Source organism: Sminthopsis crassicaudata, chromosome 2 (genome assembly GCF_048593235.1).
Source record: "Sminthopsis crassicaudata isolate SCR6 chromosome 2, ASM4859323v1, whole genome shotgun sequence".
NCBI lineage: Eukaryota > Metazoa > Chordata > Mammalia > Dasyuromorphia > Dasyuridae > Sminthopsis > Sminthopsis crassicaudata.
The window spans coordinates 10,471,987-10,490,033 of NC_133618.1; the positions used below are offsets into that span (position 1 = coordinate 10,471,987).

General features: G+C 36.1%; 1 protein-coding gene across 1 annotated transcript in view; it reads left to right on the forward strand.

Annotated features, from left to right (window-relative positions):
* Positions 1-18,047, forward strand: part of ADAM7 (ADAM metallopeptidase domain 7) — a 65,469-nt gene that overhangs the window by 34,910 nt on the left and 12,512 nt on the right. Inside the window, exons 12-18 of the mRNA XM_074284684.1 lie at positions 2,803-2,998; positions 6,990-7,092; positions 8,797-8,983; positions 14,080-14,160; positions 15,153-15,231; positions 16,441-16,546; positions 16,674-16,767. Coding sequence (XP_074140785.1) covers positions 2,803-2,998; positions 6,990-7,092; positions 8,797-8,983; positions 14,080-14,160; positions 15,153-15,231; positions 16,441-16,546; positions 16,674-16,767 — 846 coding nt within the window. The remainder of the gene's footprint in view (positions 1-2,802; positions 2,999-6,989; positions 7,093-8,796; positions 8,984-14,079; positions 14,161-15,152; positions 15,232-16,440; positions 16,547-16,673; positions 16,768-18,047) is intronic.

Below are 18,047 nucleotides of genomic sequence, written 5' to 3' on the forward strand. Positions count from 1 at the left end.
GTTGCCTTTTCAAGTTGATGAATTTATCATCAATGCAGTAGCTGACTTTGATCCCATGTTTGTTCTCATTGAAGACATTTGACGTCATGGCTGAAAACATAGGAGCAAGCATCCCGCCTTATTTCACTCCATTAGTGACTGGGAAAGCTCGAGACCATTGTCCATTGTCCAGAATCCAGACAAGAATGCCAACATGAAACTGACATTCTATACTCTGGGCAACCAAATTTGGACATAATTTCCCACAAGCCCTCACAACTGACAGAATCAAAACTCTTGGTCAGATCTACAAATGTTATATACAGATCTCTGTTGTGTTCCTGGCATTTTTCCTGAAGTTGTCAGGCAGTAAACACCATATCACCTTTCCTTGGTCCCTTGGCTCTAGATGACCTCATTTCAGGTGTGGGACCAGCCTATTAAGGAGAATCTTGCCAACAGTGACTGAGAGAGGCCCTGTAATAGTCACAGGACAATTTTATTTCCTTTACCTTTATAGAGATAGACCATGGAGGCATCGTTGAATTCCAGGGGCATGACTTGATCTTGTTTAATAATCTGGAAAATTTCAGTCAGCTTTTATATGAGAAATGGACCCCTTACTTACCTTGTAAATCTCTGATGGAATAGAATCGACACCAGGTGCTTTGCCACAAGAAAGTATCTTAATAGCTTTCAAAACTTATTTAGTTGGAGTTAGAGCTAGAGAGATTGATTCTAACCTGAGGTAAATAGTCAATGGCTGATTTCATTGTTGTATACCTGTGAAACCTGGACAGAGCCCCGCCAGGAAACTGAATCGCTTCCATTTGAATTGTCTTAGGAAGATTCTGAAAATCACCTGGCAGAATAAGATACCAGACACTGAGGTCCTTTCTCAAACTAAACTTCCCAGCATTCAAACAGCCTGGACACATTTGAATTCCAAATATATACTTGCTAAAAATGATTATTTTATGTAGAACAGGACAAGCAGTCACAAGGTGGTCAGAAAACATGGTATAAGGGCATTCTCAAGATATCTCTTAAGAACTTTAGAATTGATTGTATGATATGGGGCACAAGATTGCCCAGCCTGGCGTGCCCTCATCAGAGAAGGTGCCATGCTCTCTGAGAAAAGTAGAACTTGAAATAACTTAATAGAAACACGAGATGCAGCACAAAGTTAGAGAGTCCACATCAAATGTTCATGGGGACCTATTTATGTCTGATCTGAACATTCTGAGCTCATACGTATCGATCTGATTAGCCACAGTCAGAAACACTAATTTTGACTAACATAGTGATGTCATTTTGGTCCTCTTCAAGAATGAAGGACATTTACAAACTTAAAAAAAAAGCTTTTTTGATTTCTTAGATAGATGTTAGTTATCTTTTCTAACATGCTTAGATTCTTTTCCTCTCTTCCTTCTTCCTTGCTGTCTTTGTTCATCTTACTCCCAATCAGAAAGCCAAGTGGTATAAAGAAAGAGAGAAGAGAGAAAAAGAGAGATAGACACACACACACATACACACACACACACACACACACACACACACACAGAGACAGACAGACAGACAGACAGATAGACACACACAGAGAGAGAGACAGACAGACACAGAGAGAGAGACACAGAGAGAGAGACAGAGAGAGAGAGACGAGAGAGAGAGGAGAGAGGGAGAGGGAGAGAGAGAGAGAGAGAGAGGCAGAGACAGAGAGAGAGAGAGAGAGAGAGAGAGAGAGAGAGAGAGAGAGGCAGAGACAGAGAGAGAGAGAGAGAGAGGGAGAGAGAGAGAGAAGAGAGAGGGAGAGAGAGAGAGAGAGAGAGAGAGAGAGAGAGAGAGAGAGAGAGAGGAGGAGAGAGAGAGGAGAGAGAGAGAGAGAGAGAGAGAGAGAGAGAGAGAGAGAGAGAGAGAGAGAGAGGAGGGGGAGAGGGAGAGAGAGAGAGGGGAGAGAGAGAAATAAACAAATGCATCAAAACAATAGAATATTAGGATGAATGATCCGCATTATACAGCACTGAGTGTGCAAAAGAACATCTGAGAGTACAGTGGAGAAAGCCCTGAGCTTGACAGTCTTCCTCTGACACTTAGTAAACTCTGTGACCCTGAATCCAGTTCATTGTAACCCCCCTCAGTTTATGAAATGGGGATAATCATTTCACTTACCTGCGAGAGTAGTTATAAGGATCAAGAAGCAGTTAACAGAATGTAAAGTGTTTTTGCAAGCTCTTCAAATGCTAATTATTGTTACCATCCTCAAACTAGTTACTAGGTCAAGACTAGATAAAACAGACCAAGACTTGGGGTGGGGAGGGGAAAGAGGGGTGGGGTCACACAACTAGGAAGTGTCTGAGGCCATATTGGAATTCACAAAGATGAGTTTTCCTCATTCCAAGCCCAGTGTGCTAGCCACTGCAATGCCTAGCTGCTGATTAAATATAAATAGGTAAGTACAAATTTAAATACACTGGTAAGTATAAATTATAGTCAACAGATGGGAGGCTGTTCCTTGAAGGAAAAGGCATCAAGAACAGAACATTCTCGGGAAGACCTATTGTAATTAATTCCCCTTAACTTGTAGTCCTTCAGTGAAGACTGGGGGGTCACTGGTGTTTATTCCAGTAGGATTTCTTTTCCATGGATAATTTAGAGGAGAGGGTCTCTAAGATTTCTCCCAGTTCTGAGGTGTGATTCTCCAAAATATTCTTAATTTCTATCACCATGCACTGAAACAAAACCATCTCATTTCTCCCTATATATTGAGTCTCGCCTCACTGAATAATGTCTCACCGATGTCTTGATCTCCTTTTCCTTCTGCAGATCAAGAAAGCTGGGATTCTGTGCAGAACAGCCAAAGATGAGTGTGATCTGCCCGAGTTGTGTGATGGCTTCTCTCCCAAGTGTCCTGTGGATCGATTTCGAGTGAATGGATTCCCTTGCCAGAACTCTGAAGGCTATTGTTTCATGGGGAAGTGCCCCACAAGAGATAGTCAGTGTTCTGAGATGTTCAAAGATGGTAAGAGGAAACTAGGTATAATGTATAAAGAAAGGAATCACTCTTACCTGCCTTGGTCCTTCCATAGGCAAGGGAGATCCTGGCTTTGGAGATTCTCATCATTTGTGACCATCCTTATTAACATTATTAGGCAAAGAAAGAAGGCAACTGGGATGAGTGGATAGAAGGACAAGGCTGAGAGTGCTGAAGTCCTACTTATACTTCTTGGCTGTGTGACCCTGGTTTAATCACTTAATTTTTTGGTATCCTCCGGCAATTCTCCAAGGGAGTAAATGTCAGAGCAAGTGTTCATCTAGTTTGGCAAGGAAATTTGCTCACCAAGATGATCCCCCATCAGTGAAATCATGGGTCCTGTTCACAATGAACAAAGAAGTTCCATGCAATGGCCACTGACTTTGAAATTTGAAATTGCCTAATCCTTGTTCTAACTCTTTAGCTTAGTAGCTATGTAGGGCGGGGAAAGATTTGCGAGAGAGAAAATAATTTATTAAGGGATTACTATGTGCAAATTTAATGCTCTCTAAGGGAGATGTTAATTATTTAGTCCATATTACAGTTGAGGAAACTGAGATAGACAGAGGTGAAATGGCTTTCTCAGGGTCACAAAGTTAGCAAGTATCTGATGCTGGATTTGAACTCAGATTTTCTTGATTCTAGATCCATTACTCAATACAATGGGCCACTTAGCTGTGTGACTATGTACATCTTGGGCCTTAGTTTTTTCACATTTAAAATAACTCAATAGTTTCTAAAATCTTGTCCAATGCAAAGTCTTTTAGTCTGTGATTTATTGTCCCTAAGACCTCATCGGGTGTCAGACTGGTGGTCAGAATGTCATGTTAGAGGTGCAAAAGCTGGGGCAGGTACCCCAAGACACAAAAGCTCTGCAGGTGTGTCTGCCATTGGAGGACTTATTTAGCTGATGTTTCAGATACTTAGCACCAGAAAGCTAATTGTTGGAAGGTGTCAGTGGGACTTGTGTTGTTTTTAAAACTAGGATAATTCTTTTTTTTTTTTTTTTTGTTTTTTTTTTATTATATATATATATTTTATAATATTATCCCTTGTATTCATTTTTCCAAATTATCCCCCCCTCCCTCTATTCCCTCCCCCCGACGACAGGCAATACCATACATTTTACATGTGTTACAATATAGTCTAAGTACAATACATGTGTGTGAATATCATTTTCTTGTTGCACAATAAACATTAGAATCCGAAGGTACATGCAACCTGGGCAGACAGATATTAGTGCTAACAATTTTCATTCCCCTCCCAGTGTTTCTTCTCTGGGTGTAGCTACCTCTGTCCATCATTGATCAACTGGAAGTGAGTTGGATCTTCTTTATGTTGAAGATTTCCACTTCCATCAGAATACATCCTCATACAGTATTGTTGTTGAAGTATACAGTGATCTTCTGGTTCTGCTCATTTCACTCAGCATCAGTTGATTTAAGTCTCTCCAGGCCTCTCTATATTCCTCCTGCTGGTCATTTCTTACCGAGCAATAATATTCCATAACCTTCATATACCACAATTTACCCAACCATTCTCCAACTGATGGACATCCATTCATCTTCCAGTTTCTAGCTACAACAAAAAGAGCTGCCACAAACATTTTGGCACATATATGTTTCTTTCCGCTCTTTAGTATTTCTTTGGGATATAATCCCAGTAGTAGCGCTGCTGGGTCAAAGGGTATGCACAGTTTGATAACTTTTTGGGCATAATTCCAGATTGCTCTCCAGAATGGCTGGATTCTTTCACAACTCCACCAGCAATGTATTAGTGTCCCAATTTCCCCACATCCCCTCCAACATTTGTCATTATTTGTTCCTGTCATCTTAGCCAATCTGACAGGTGTGTAGTGGTATCTCAGAGTGGTCTTAATTTGCATTTCTCTGATCAGTAGTGATTTGGAACACTCTTTCATGTGAGTGGATATAGTTTCAATTTCTTCCTCTGAGAATTGTCTGTTCATATCCTTTGACCATTTATTAATTGGAGAATGGTTCGGTTTCTTATAAATTATGGTCAGTTCTCTATATATTTTGGAAATGAGACCTTTGTCAGAACCTTTGTTTTTAAAAATATTTTCCCAATTTGTTACTTCCCTTCTAATCTTGTTTGCATTAGTATTATTTGTACAGAAACTTTTTAGTTTGATGTAATCAAAATCTTCTATTTTGTGATCAATAATGATCTCTAGTAAAACTAGGATAATTCTTTAAAATATTTACTAAAGATAAAGTTAAAAAATATCAATTTAATTATTTAATATTAAAAGTAAAAAAAAATATTAATTAAAATATTTACTAAAGATAAAGTAGGTTTGGTGATGGAAAATGCTCACAGCACCAGATGAATGCAGGATTCCTTGAAGTATTACCTAGAATCTTTGAACTTAATATTTCCCAAGATATGTGTAGATAAACACATACAGGTACTGCTGACTTGTTTCAATCCTATCCTAATGGCCCCAACCGAATTTTGGGTTTGTTTGACAGAAATCCTGGAGTGGTTCGCCATTTTCTTTTCTAGCTCATGTTACACATGAGGAAACTGAGACAGACATAGGTGAAGTGACTTGCCCAGGGTCACAAAGTTAATATCTTACTAAGTATCTGAGGCTGGATTTGAAGTCAGGAAGATTAATTCTCCTGATTCCAAGTCCAGTGCTCCATCTATCTTTCTATCAATTTTTACATCTACCTATCCATTTATCTATCTATATTTTTATCCATCCATATTTCCATCTATATTTCTCTCTATTTAGCTATCTTTCCATTTTTCTATCTCTTTCTATCTTTCCATCTATCTATCCACTATGTTTCTATCTATATCTCTCTACTATCTATCATCTCTCATCTATCTATAGATAGATATAATATGGATATATAGATACTTATATGTAGATGCTAGGTATAAACATATGGATATAGAGATATATAGATATGGCTATAGATATGTCAAGATATATTTATATATATAGCTATTAGATAAATACAGATATATAGATTCCAAAAAGTGCCACTTTGAGCATTTCACCATGAGTTTATTCATTGAAGTTTTTCAATAAAATTTCTTATATGGAAATGTCAGAAATGAGAGGGAGAAACTTATAAGAGGGAAAGTCAATTCTGGGAAGGAACATAAATCATAGAATGTCAAGATTAGACCATGGACTGTCTGAGAGGATGAGAGAGAACTTTAAACACTGGGTTCTACCAAGACAGAGCTAAAGAGACTTAGAATATACTTGACCAACTCAGATATATTTTCAGTCCTTCCAACTCATTTTGCAGCTCAAGAAACTAAGGACCAGAAATGTGCAAACATTTGTTCCAGATCATGTAGCTGGTAAAGAGCAAATTGGAAAGAGGCAGGGTTTTGAATGGAAGCCTTTTAATTCGAAATCCCAAGTTCTTTTCATTATAATATTTTATTCTATACAAAGAACATTACATTCATAGATTTTGAGCTAAAAATAACCTTAGAAGTCATCTATTTAAATTTTGTCATTTTATATATGATATAACTGAGGCCCAAATCAGGGAAATGACTTGCTTAAGATCACATAGCAGAGGGAGGATTAAGAGATAGTCAGTGTTTGACTTCTTGCTCTACTTACACATCCTTATTAATATCTTGCCCAGAAGTAATAAGTATACTTATTCTATTTAGTAATTGTCATTTTGCCCACTCAGCTAGTTTTTATTCCTTACAAACCACTTCAACAGTTGTAGATTGATGGTGGCCAACTTAAATGACATTGAAACTGTCTAATGGAGCTCCATCCCTAGCCTGGAAAGTCCATGAAGGCCAGAATCACAATGTCTTGAGCTTGTATTTCCCACAGTGGTTTCTACACAGTGTTCTTAGGAAATGTTTTTTAAATGATATCCTGAATCCCACTTTATAGTTTGTTCTTTTCCATGTCTTTCTTTGTCTCTATTTGACTTTTTTATTGTTTTTTCATCCATCTTCCTAGAGGCTAAAGGCAGCCATGATATCTGCTATGAAAGAAATAAAGGAGGACATAAATTCGGTTACTGCAAAAAGGTGGACAAGCGATTTATTCCCTGCGAAGAAAAGTAAGTGTCCTGTGGAAAGAAATCTGAGCCTGTCAATGACATATTCCAAAATCAGCCTGGTGATCATGTCCCCAAACAGAATGAAGTAATAGCTATTTGCTCATCTTACACTTGACAGTTAAGAAAAGAAGGGGAAGCCCTTTCTCTTGCTTGTAAACTCAGAAGCATAGGCTTCATTCATCAGCTCATGTACACAAGTGATGGAGAGGTAAGGCTAAGAGGAAACCTAAAGAGGAAAGGAAGCTGAAATGACTTACACGAACTGATGATAAGTGAAGTGAGTAGAACCAGGAAAATACTGTGCACAATAATAGCAACATTATGCTATGATCAATTCTGATGAGCATGGCTCTTTTCAACAGTGAGGTGATTTAGGCCAGTCCCAATGATCTTGTGATGAAGAGAGCCATCTGCACTCAGAGAAAGTTCTGTGGGAACTGAGTGTGGATCACAACATAGTGTTTTTCCTTTTGTATTGTTGTTTGCTTGCATTTTTTTTTCTCATCCTCCCCTCTTTTTTCTTATTTTTTTTTGTGTGCAGCATGATAATTTTGGAAATATGTATAGAAGAATTCCACATGTTTAACATCTAGGGGAGAGGGCGAGGAAGAGAGGGAAAAAATTGGAACGCAAGGTTTTACAAGGTTGAATGATGAAAATTATGCATATGTTTTTAAAATTTTAAAAATTACAAATAAACTTGTTCTTTTTAAAATAAAAAAAGAAGAAAGAAAGAGGCAAAAGAACAGTAGAAGAAGAGAGGCAAGAAAGAAGAAAAGAAAAAGGGTGATAAAAGTTCTAGGATTAGAGGAGCTTTTTTTTTTTAAATAATAGCCTCCCATCCTCAAAATACAGGCAAATACAGCCCCAAACATTCATCTCTGCAAAACCCCTTGCTTCAAATTCTCCACTTTACTTCTCCCACTTTTTCCCCCAGACAGCAAACCATCCAGTATATGCCAAACATGTGCAATCTTTTTAAACATATTTCTACATTTATCATGCTGCACAAGAAAAATAAGATCAAAAAGGAAAACAATGAGAAAGAAAAAAAAAAGCAAGCAAACAGAAAAAAGCTGAAAATGTTATATTGTGATCCACATTTAGTCCCTATAGTTGCAGATGGTTCTCTCCATCCCAAGTCTATTGGAATTGGCCTGAATCACCTCATTGTTGAAAAGAGTCACATCCCTCAGAATTGATCATCACTTAATCTTGTTGTTGCTGTGTACAATGTTCTCCTGGTTCTACTCACTTCACCCAGAATTAGATGAACTTTAAAGTTCATATATTCAATCCTTTTCATGTTATAAATCATAAAGATAAGGTGCATCCAAGTGAAGTGACACAACATTAGTAAATGGAAAAAACTAGAATTCAAATCTTGGTCTTCTGGAATCAAATTCAATGCTCTTTTCACTGAGCAGTATAGAATCTAAAATATATGCTCTTTTAACTTCTCTGGGTCTCAGATTCTTCATCTTTAAAATGATATATTCGACAAAAAGTAATTCCTTCCAGAGAACCAGAGAGTAGGGTGAGAGAAGAGAAGAAAACAGACAAAGTAGAAAGAAGAAAAGAAAAAAGGGTCCAGAAAAGTAGGATTTATGGATCCTGATTCTAGATCTGTCAGATCTTGCTAAGAGACCTTTGACACATCTCCCAGCTTCTAGATGATATGATAATATTCTTGTGTCTTTACAGAGATCTGAAATGTGGGAAGATATACTGCACTGGGGGCCAGTACTTTCCATCTTATGGGGAGGACAAAACTTACCACCTTAAAGTTCCAGAGCAAAATATTACAGTGGAATGCAAAGCATTTTTCCCATTCCAGTACACAGAAGATCTAGGCATGGTTGCTTCAGGAACAAAATGTGGGGATGGCAAGGTGAGTTTAAAAGTTATTATTTTTCTTTCTCCCTCCTTCCCTCTTTTGTTTTATATCTCCTTCCATCTCTCTTTTCTTTTTTCTCTCCCTGCCTCCTTCTCTTTCTCCTTTCCCTCTCCTTTCCTTGCTTCTTTCTTTTCTTGTCCTCCCACCTCCTCTCTGCTTTATTTTTTCCCTTTGTTCACAATTTTAATGTGACTTGACCATTTCCTTAAGAAGAAAAAAATCATATAATTGGCTCCAAAGGGACTGTGTGTTAAGAAGTAGGATACACTAGAAATTGTCCTGAGCTGTCCAGGGTACCAAATAAACTTCCATTAACTAAATGGAATCAGCTGCAACTGATAATGAATTGCACTTGAGTGTGCTTATCCAGCACTTTAAAAAGTGGATTGTTTTTGAGTCAGTCTCTCAAGATTATTTCATCTCCTCTCATACTCTGAAATTTCACTGAGGTGGATATTCCCTCTAATGGTGCAGATTGCAGCCTAGGCATGCCTGCTGATACCATGCCTCTTTATGTCTTTACTGAATTCATTCCAGAACATCCACCATAGCCCCTTCCTCTAGATTTCTTGACAGTGTATGGGAGCTTTTGAACACCAATAAGTCAGTCCTTGCTCCTATCAAATCTCCATCTTTTTTTTTCCATGAATTCTTTTCTCTAATGAGATCTTTGACAGTATAATTCTTGTGTCTTGCAACTCAAAAACAGCACATAACTCAGATTCTTTTCAGGTTACACTAAGCTCTGATTCTTTTCAGGTCCATCCTTATATGTTAGTCTTGAAATCAATTTTTCTGAAAAGGAAAGTATGAGAGTCTTGTCATGGTTATAAGTCAAGGGAATAGAATCTTCATTTTGAGTCAGGAAGATTTGTTTTTGGAATTTCCTTCTATATTTTTATTTTATGCATCATTTCTTCCCCAACAGAACTCCTCTTGACTCTGGGCATTTTACTGGCTTTCCCCCTGCATCTATAATTCTTTCTCTCCTCATCTCTATTGCCTATTCTTTCTCTCCTCATCTCTATTGCCTATGTTCCTGGTATCTAAAGGAATTACTACAATGCAACTACAATTACTATAATCTTCAACAGGAAACAGTTCTTCTACACTTACTACAATTACTACAATTTTCAACAGTTTTCAACAGGAAACCTTTTCCAATCATTTTAAATCCAGTAGCCACCTTCCCTTGGTTATTTCATATTGGTTTTATTTATACCTTATTCATACATAGTTGTGTGAGTAAATTTCTTCTTCTTCCTCTTCCTCTTCCTCTTCCTCTTCCTCTTCTTCTTCCTCTTCTTCTTCCTCTTCTTCTTCTTCTTCTTCTTCTTCTTCTTCTTCTTCTTCTTCTTCTTCTTCTTCTTCTTCTTCTTCTTCTTCTTCTTCTTCTTCTTCTTCTTCTTCTTCTTCTTCTTCTTCTTCTTCTTCTTCTTCTTCTTCTTCTTCTTCTTCTTCTTCTTCTTTTTTGCCCCACAGCTAGGAAGTGTTAAGTGTCCAAGATCAGATTTGAACTTAGGTTGTCTTGACTTCAGGGATGCTCTATCCACTGCACCACCTAGTTGAGCTTCCTAAGAGTAGAGGCTAGTTCAGGCCTTTCTTTTAATCCCCAGCATTGAGTATAGGGCCTGACACATGTTTTTTTTTTTTTCATCATTTCATTTTGTGTCTGACTCTTCATGATGTCATTTGTGATATTCTTGGCAAGGGTAGTGGAAGGTTTTACATGTTCCTCTAGAGCTCAGTTTACAAATGACAAAACGGAAGCAAACAGGATTAGATATTTGCCCAGAATCACATTTCTGACTACCTGATTGGTACTCTATCCACTGTGCCACTTAGCTGCCTCAGCTGGCACATAGTAGATGTTTAATAAATGCATGTTCACTTTACTTTGAACAGACCATCCACTTAAGGCTCAGTTCCTTCTGACATAAAATGGAGATAATATTAATGTATGAATTTTATCCTTTAGTGGACAAAGAAAGCTCTCCATTGAAGATGAACAAACCAAAAATTTAATTTCTATTTATCCCAGGCTATTTGCTAATTTCTATATTGGTAGCAAGAAGGTCCCTATACTGATAAACTTACTGGATATAAACATTGTCTTCCAAAACACACATGCCCATATACATACAACACAAGTACGATCAAAAATCTGACACGCATTCATTAATGTACACACAGAATGCACTTTTATATCCTATATTATATGTGAGTGTAAAGTGAGAGATACATGTGTGTATATATATGTATATATACATACATATATACATAATACATATATACATACACATGTGGCTATATGTGGTATATGTGTATATGTAATCATACACATTTTGCTTTGCAACATAAAGTATAATAGCCATTGACACATATATACACACAAATTCATATATTAGATCTGAAGTAACATACCTATTATTATTACCTATTCTTAGGTAACAACTTATCTCTTAAGTTAAGAGAAAATTGATTCTAAGGCTAAAAATACTTAGGATATAAAGTGGGGGAATAGATTTCATAGCATGTAGTTGGATAGATAGACATGGACAAATATAAATATGTATGTTTGCATATACATATATGGAAATATGTTATGCATAAATGTATATATTACCTCGATCTTAAAGTAAACAGTTATTTTAATTATGTTTGCTCTAAAGCTCTCCTAATGTATGCATCTCCTGCCATAGTGTCTGCTTGTCAGTCTGAAAGATAAATTGGAGGAAAGGAAGCCCAAGGGAATTAAGAAAGCTGGGTTCTAGTCCCAGTTCTCTTGGGTGTTAATTAGTGCTGGAGGAGACCTGAAATTATGAGCAATTAGCTATATGGGTAGCCTTTTTCTCTGGCTAATTAAAGGACAAACTACCATTGTTCTTTGAATGATTTAATACCTCCATGTTCTTTTAGGGGGCTTGGGTGGAAGAGGGGATGTCCAAGGCAGAAATCAATTAACCTTTCTGGGACTAGGTCTAATTAAGATCTTTTCCAATTCTAACATTCTCTTATTTCATAATTCTTCTGATTGACTGGAAAATGAAAACAAAAAATCCCAATACTACAAACAGGAAAAGGGATATTTCTGGTCCTGTTCATATTGAAAATAAAAAAAAAATCAAAATAATCTGATTGTGTGGCTGATGGGCACGCAGCATCAAATGGATGTGTGGGCTAGGTAGCTTAAGAAAAAAAATCAACTTACTTCTTTAGCTTGTCTTTTTTTTTTTAATCTTTGTGCACTAAATCAAATGGTATCTTTCAAAAAGTATTAGAAGTTTGGTGTCATCTTCCATCTGGCCCAGACTCAGAATGTTAATTCTGTTCTTCAATCTCATCTTGGAGATATCCTGATCTAGGCTCTGCCACAATGAAACCAAAGGGAGCAGGAATAGCCTGGCAGCATTGATAGATGGAACTGCTTTCAGGCCTGAGAGTCTGAACTTTAAAGCCACAGCTGTCAAGCAGAGATGCATGATTATTGGCTCTGAAACCCCACACCTCAGCAATGCACCCATCTGCTAAGGGCTTGGGGATTGTTATTTATTTATTTATTTTTACAGTTTATTAAATGGCTGGACTTCCAGTCCTGAACTTTTAATGTGGATGGCACTTAGGCATAGACTTTCTTTCCAGATAATCTAGGAAATCATTTGTATCACTGTTATCTCATCCGTGATCCTATGACTCATGCAATTCACAACCCATCTTAGCTAGTCCGCTCTATGCTATCTGGAATATACTTTCTCCTATTATTTCATACATATGTTATACTCAATGTCCTGGTATGGTAGTAGGGGGAGAACTCATTATTCTTTTAGTCTCACCAAGATACAAGTAATTAATTAGCACCTGGGATGTTCAAGATACAATGCAAGTGCTCCCAGAGACACAAAGAAATATACAACATAGTTTATAGCTCCTGGAAGCAGATGGTCTAGGAAAGAATGCAAATCTTATCTTCAAAGAGACAGGTGGGAAAATCCAGTTGGGAAGAAAACACATAAGTAAATGACTGTTTTCAATGTCAATTCAATAATTCAATATTCAGAGAAGGGAAGAAGTGGGGAATTGAGTTGAATTATCTCTCCCATTCCCATTAGTTAATTTTATTATTCAGGTTCAACTTTTCAAGAAACATAGAAAAATAATTCACCCTTAATCCATTGAATGGTTTGTAAATGGTAGGGCCATTATTGTTCCCTTATAAAAGTTACAAGAAAACATATGCTCTCCTTGATCCATCTTACTATTATCTCATGGATCTCAAGTTTTATCTGACCAAAGCACAATAAGGTTTAATATATATTGTAACTAGTCTCTAATGATCGGTTCTGGGCAATTACTAGAAATTGTCATGTAGATCTTAAGAACCTTTAGTTTCCTCCTCTGTGCTCTGCTAAGGTAGACAAAGGGAATTAGATATTCTTGTCTAGAATGCCCCAAATCCCAGACCTGCGGGGAGAGTTCAAACATGAATAGGTCAGATAACCCAAACATGGGGATGGTAGAATGGCTTTGAGAGTCAGAGCCTCAATTAACAGCTATTCACAGTGATAGTTGCTGTGTCTACTTCACAATCATACAGAATCTGGAACTTTAGATTTTTTTAGTTCAATTTATACATGAAAAGGATCTCTATTACAAATGAGCCCAAGCCTCTGCTTGAAAATGTCAAAGGAGGGAGAATCTACAACCTCCAAAAGTAGCTCATTTCATTTTTGTACAGCTCTAGTCATTTAGGAAATTTTTTTCTTGATCTCAACCCAAAGCTCCTCATTATCTTTCCTTTTCTGGATAAGGGGATATGATATAACTAGTCAACATAATTAGTCTCCTTTTTCTGTTCAAAGTACTTGTGAAGGGCTTATCTTTGTGTATATGGTATCCATTAGAAGAAGGTAAGCCACTTGAAGCCAATGGCCAATTTGTGTTTCTCTTTCTATCTCCACTATCTAATATGCTGCTTGGCACATAGTAGGTAAGTAATAAATATTTGTTAAATGTCTTGAATTGAACAATTCCATATCTAATGAGCCAGAGTGGCCAGATAATGCCTCCTCACCTTTGTCTATCACTTCCAGGTGTGCAAAAATGGCGAATGTGTGAATATTGAGACAGTCTATGAGTCCACCAATTGTTCTTCCCACTGTCCAGGAAATGCTGTAAGGTTTCAAGTTTTTTTTTTTTAAACAGTTTTATATGATAAAAAATGTCTAATTTTCTTAGATGTCAGCCTGTGTAAGTATAAGTCATTTTAAAGATGTCACCAAATTGATCTGGAGTGTGATCAAATAGCAGATGGTCAGAATTGATGTCTTTTGATTATGGATATCTATCTATCTATATCTATGTCTAGATCTAGATCTAGATCTAGATCTAGATAGATATAGTATATATAGATAGATATAGTATCTATATCTATATAGAAGGATATAGATATAGATATAGATAAATAGAGAGAATTTTTTCTTATTATTTTTCTGGCCAAGTCAAATTAAAAACTGGTAATATAAGTACTTGGTTTAAAAAAAAAACAATCTCTGAGCACTGCTCTTCAATTATCTCACCTCTGTTACTTAGGGAAGCTTAGGGAAGTCACTTAATCTTTCCTTGTTAAGGTTTATTTACTTGTAAAATAACAGGGTTGCTTTCTAAAATACTTTCCACTTGTATAAATCTATAATCCTATGACAGAAGACTTAGATTTGGAATTCATCCTATCCATGAAAATGGCCCAATTCAAGTGCAAAGACCAGCAATATCAACACTAGGCAAAAGTCTTTAGAAAAAAAAAATACAAATTTTGGTATTGATTAAAATGAATATTTAGATACCTATAATTATTTGCAATCAGAATATCTATTTATTAATATACCAATCTCTGTCTATTTATCTTTATCATCTATCTCATCCTTTTAGGATTATTTAGTAAACCAACTACTGTCATTTTGGAAAAAATGTTTATTCTTGATCTATTTCTTTGCCTAATGTCAACATTACCAAAGATAGCTAGAATTTTGTCTTTGACATAAATTATCAGACTGAAGCACAAAAGATTAAAAAAAATCCCCAAATGCCTTATGTTTAGGTCTAAAGAAAATATGACAATGCTTCCTAGACATTTGAACCATTATAAGACTCTCTGCTCCTCCAGGTATGTGACCATGAACTCCAGTGTCAATGTGAAGAAGGGCTGACACATCCTAACTGTGACGATACCACATTTACTACCAGTGAGTAGCATGGTTCATGACATATCATGAATATCCAAAGGTTCATCTATTTGAACCTTGCTCCCTTATTCTCCTGATCTGATCAATTGCTATGCATACCTGAGATAACTCAGGGATAGAAGAGGTAGAGAAGCAAGTTTTATTAAACAGAAGCAGTCAGATTACTCAATAGATAGAACACTGGGCTTAGAGTTGGGATGATCTGAGTTCAAATGTTGTCTCAGACAGTTATTAGAGTGTGATATTGAACAAATTGCTTAACCTTTGCCTCAGTTTCCTTATCTGTAAAATGGGGATAATAATATCAACTCCCAGAGGTGTTCTGAGGATAAAATGAAATAATATTTGTAAAGCACATTGTAAATCTTAAATTGGAATTTTGATTATTTTGATTATTATTATGTTAGTAATATTGCCTATTATGCAATTATAAATTGTAAAATACTTTATGATAATATAATCATAATTTGGTTATGCATTTAATAAATAGTTATAATTAACAATATAATTATAATCATACGAATCCCTAATGGTTCCTTCTAAAACAAAATGTTGGTATAATATAATGTCTATGGATTTGAAAGTGAGGATGTAGACTCAAATCTCAGCTCAAGGGTATTTATTATCTATGAAACCCTGGCCAAACCCCAAGACTTAATTCTCATATGATTAAAATGATGTCCCTTTGAGCTCCAATTCTTTAATCCTTTGATAACTAGTTTTCTGTAATTCTACATGTGCATGTAAATATTTGATTAATTAAACTATTTTTCTAAACCTAAGATATCTTCTATTCCCCTTATCCTACCAAGATTTTAAAAAAAGAAAGTTTTAGAATAAGTGTCCCTTGTTGGAATAATTCTTCTAACTTAATCTGGCTTCAGTCCTCCAAGAATTCACAATAAAATGGGTTTTATTGCTACTCAGTTAATTGCTGCCAAGCAAAACTTTGCTTGAATTGTGTTTTTGCTGGGTATAATGGAACTGTGGGCATAGTCCCAGCTACTAATGGAAAGAAGTCTTGTGCAGGCTTTAGCTTCATTAGTAATAAGGCAAAGCTATTTCATAAATGAAAGCCCTTGAGACAAGAAGTGGCAGGGACATCATAAGTTAGAGCTAAGTCAGACAGGGCCAAGGACTTACATTGTTAACATTTAGCTCTACTAGGTTCTTTGCAGAGTACTACTGCCCATGCCTTCCATGTTGCAGATGTCTCCATTGTGGCTGGAGTGCTGACCATGGTCCTGGCCACAGTTGTGATCTCTGTGTTATTTGTCCACCGCCAAAAGGCCAGTAAGCAGAAGCAAGTTCATAGGTAAAGCACTTTCTTTTAGATGGGGTAGAGGTAAATATCTGGGTCCATAGTCAAACAAGTCAAACATGGGAATGATGGCTTAATTTAAGGGACTTTAAAGAACAAATCTGACACTTTCCTTCACCAGCCCTTCCTCCAACACACCTGCAGTGGACAATCAAGGACACTCAAATGAAGAGCAACAACAGACCAGGACTGAGCCAGTTGTTTGCACCCAAAATGTAAGGAACTGGAATTTACTGAGCTAGTTAATATTTTTGAGTATGTTACTTGCCTAGCACTGTCTTATATAAAGATAGTATAATTTACATTCCTTTCCACAAGATGCTTAACAATGTTTAGTGTTGTTGTTGTTTAAATTTTGTGTCATATATGAACTTTTAATTTGCTTAATACAGATAGCTCCTGATGAGAAAAGTCTTATCTTCTAAAGGATATCAACCTGAACCACAACATATTCACTAATTAATAAGCATTTATTAAATACCTGCTGAGTACCAGACAATTTATAGTTTTACTAACTTTCCAGAAGACACTGAAAGTTTTTGACTTCTCAATAATAATTGTAGGGTGAGAAAGAGGAGGAGGAGGAGGAGTAATAGTAATAGCAGTGGTGCTGGTGGTGGCAATGGTGGTAGTATTAATGGCGGTGGTAGTATTAGTAGTGGTGATGGTAATAGCAGTGATAGGAATAGTAGTAGTGGTAATAGTTAGAATTTGCAAATATTTTGATCTTCACCACAACTTAGGTAGATGTTATTATTTTCCCATTTTATGGATGATAAAACTAAGATTTAGATAATTAAATGGGTAAGATCTCAAAGTCACAGAGTTAGTATAAATTTAACCCCAAGACCTGTACTCACTACTTAATTTTCTATACTACCTTGGCTTAATTAACTCCAATGAAATTAAGGAAACATCTTTGTAAAAGAGAGTACTGGTCTTAGAGTCAAGAAGATATGCATTTTTATCATCTAATAATACTTCAGTTGTAATCCTGTCACAAGCTATTTACTTGCGGTATGACCCTATCACTATCAGTCTTCATTTTCTCATCTGGAAAATGGTTATAACAACATCTATCTCACAGGGTTGTTGTAAGGGTACAAGATAACATGTGAAAAGTTATCTGTAAATATGTAATATGTAGTTATTTATAAAACACCTTAAAGTACTATATGGGATGGGAAGTTTTAAGATACTAAATATTGTTTTAAATTTTATTATTTTATTTTTAACTAATGGAATAAAACAAGCAGTCCCATAAAATAGTATAATAAAATATAAGACATAATAAGATGATTGCACATGAAACTGCCAATCTATTATGTATACCTTGCTATTCTTTTCAACTATATAATAAAGCCTTCATGTAAATTTATTTTTTCTCTTACTTTTCCCTTTCCCTCTAAAGATGGTGACTACTAGATATAAATATGTAAATATGCAAAATCATTAAATAAAATAATAAGGTACAAAAGCTTAAAGTTAAACTAAA